This window comes from Limulus polyphemus, unplaced genomic scaffold, assembly GCF_000517525.1.
Source record: "Limulus polyphemus unplaced genomic scaffold, Limulus_polyphemus-2.1.2 Scaffold471, whole genome shotgun sequence".
Classification (NCBI taxonomy): Eukaryota; Metazoa; Arthropoda; class Merostomata; order Xiphosura; family Limulidae; genus Limulus; species Limulus polyphemus.
The window spans coordinates 176,328-179,133 of NW_013666081.1; the positions used below are offsets into that span (position 1 = coordinate 176,328).

General features: G+C 30.0%; 1 protein-coding gene across 1 annotated transcript in view; it reads left to right on the top strand.

Annotated features, from left to right (window-relative positions):
• Positions 1 to 508: 508 nt before the first annotated feature.
• The window catches only part of LOC111085562 (neuromedin-K receptor-like), a gene marked incomplete at its 5' end in the record, with an annotated part of 11,879 nt that continues 9,581 nt past the window's right edge, over positions 509 to 2,806 (top strand). The window contains one exon of the mRNA XM_022384705.1: positions 509 to 609. Coding sequence (XP_022240413.1) covers positions 509 to 609 — 101 coding nt within the window. The remainder of the gene's footprint in view (positions 610 to 2,806) is intronic.

Consider the following 2,806-nt stretch of genomic DNA (forward strand, 5'->3'; position numbering starts at 1 on the left):
ACTGGGGGGCATATTTGAATGGTTATGCGGTTTGTAACCGCAAACTAGGAGAAGTTTTATTTGTTTGTTGTATAATACAAAGCTACAGGTATCGAAACCCCGGTTTTTACTAGTGAGAAGACCTTCATTGCTAAAATATTTGATTGGGTGAATTAAATTCACTTGGAATTTGATTAGTTTTAATTTTCATTAATTGGAATAACAGTTAGAAACAAACGAAAATTGAATTACACTTTTGATACGAATGATAATAAATATCTTGAATATATTTATTTTATATGATACTAGTTCACCGTAGAGATTTCTATATTATTACTACTAATGGTTGATATAATAGGTATGTAATGGTATATATTTTTATTGTATGCGTTGATGCCTAATTTGTTTGACATTTTTCTACAATGTCTGGAAATCTCTATGAATTAAGTAACAGAGCTTACACTACATAATGATTAGTAACACGTGATTTTCTTCGTTAGTTCTAATCAGATTCGTTATTTGGTTCTAGGTCATCAAGATGTTGTTCATCGTGGTCGCCGTTTTCACCATCTGCTGGTTACCTCTCCAAACGTACAATATCCTACAAGAGATATACCCAAAAATCAATACGTAAGAAGTAAACTTAGATTATTCACCTCCTAGAATAAATAATTATAATAAACGTGACTTTTTATCGAAAAATAATAGTTTAGAAGTTCTAGTCAAACACAAACGTGTAATATTAAACGCGAACACTTAACTAGATCAATACGTTATTAGTAATATTTATTATTCATGATTTATTTTCACTTGAAGTCGAATGATAAAAAAATACAGTGTTTGTGAAAAGAAGGGAGAAAATATTCATTTCTGAATATTTCCTTCTGGAAAAAGTAGTCTTGGTAGATAACAAATTTCTATCTACTAAAACGATCTGCCCACTGGTTTCCCTTTAGATTCTGAAGAGTGTAACCTGCTGACACGACGTATAAAGTCTATAATACTACACATTCTATTGTGTCAGAACTCGTAAAATAAAATTGTTCTTACTACACAGATAACAATCCCCAAGAAAGATATTGTTGTTTTCAGATACTAATTGGTTGAACCGGAAATAATTGTTTTGCTCGATATCTACTGATTGACAGTTTTTGGGAATTACTTTATAGATTTCCATATTTAAAATTAATCCAATTAACATATGAAATGGTACAGTTTTGGTAATTACTTTATAGATTTCCATATTTAAAATTAATCCAATTAACATATGAAATGGTACAGTTTTGGTAATTATTTTATAGATTTCTATGTATAAAATTCATACAATTAACATATGAAATGGTACAGTTTTGGTAATTATTTTATAGATTTCTATGTATAAAATTCATACAATTAACATATGAAATGGTACAGTTTTGGTAATTATTTTATAGATTTCTATGTATAAAATTCATACAATTAACATATGAAATGGTACAGTTTTGGTAATTATTTTATAATTTCCATGTTCAAAATTCATTCAATTAACATATGAAATGGTATATAAATATACACATCAACTATATATATTTAGATTTCTTGCATAATTGATTTTGTTGAAAGCAAGTTAACAAAATACGAATTAGCTTATGTTTGTTCAATAGCTTGCAAGAAAAGCATCTTCATAAATTACATAAACAAATTATTAAATTAATTAAAAAAGTCAAGGTTTCCTGTGTCTGTGTTATCGGCTAATTCTAGTGAAAATCGTAAAATTTTTATGAATATCTCTATGTAAAATTTTTCTGCGGACTTGTGTCAGCTGTGTCAAATAAATAACATAATCTCATCTACTTTCAGTTGCCAGTAAGACATTTCTTAGTATCGGGGCGTCGATGATTACAGGAATATGTCGCCACAAAAATTATTTATTGTAACTTCTCTCTTTTTACAAAGATTGTAGCAACAAAACGGACAGCATCTGGTAAATTTCAATGAGTTGGATAGTAACAGAAATATCTGTCTAGAATACAACAAACAAATACTTTTGATAAAATCTAGTATAAAGGGTTTGTTGTTTGTTTTAAAAAGCTCGAAATTATATTAAATATATTTTCTTACATATTAGATATTTATATTAATGACATACTTAACACATGTAACATCTCTAACTCGTGAGATCTGTTTAGGAAGTATCAAATTTTAAATATATCTTTTACTGTATTAAACTAATATTTTTATAGAAACAGTCAACATAATGAAAAAATAAGAAATAATTTATTTGTTCAACTTTTTGACAATAGAGTACACAAATCTGTGTGTCTGTCTATTTGCCCGTTATTCCTATTCCTAGTTAGGTGGGTTAATCTTTACCAAACTTTGTGGGATGACATATGGGAGCAAGGGGTATGTTAATGTGTGGTTCACAACCCTCATCTGCCCCCATTATTGCTGTTATTGAACATTTATTATCTTTCACACACGTTAACGTTAATTACATCCATAGATGGCGCCACGTACTTATACCAAAAAAAAAAAGCTTCAACTTTCTATAAAACACATATACACAGTGTGGGGGAAAAGCCACACAAATATATTGTACATAGCAGAGAGTGCCCTAGCACACACTATGTAGGAATGCAATGGAGAAAATGGTCGCCACTAATGCTATAATACATAAACTCAACTGAAGTTTCTACTCCAACAGCCACCATAAGGCTGTCATGAAGAGCTGTTTCTTGAGTCATACCCACTTTCTGCTTTGATCCGCGATGTTCAACTTCGGCCCGTAAGACACGTCTGCTGCCAATGACCGTCAATTGATTAATCACGTGAAACACTGTGGAAG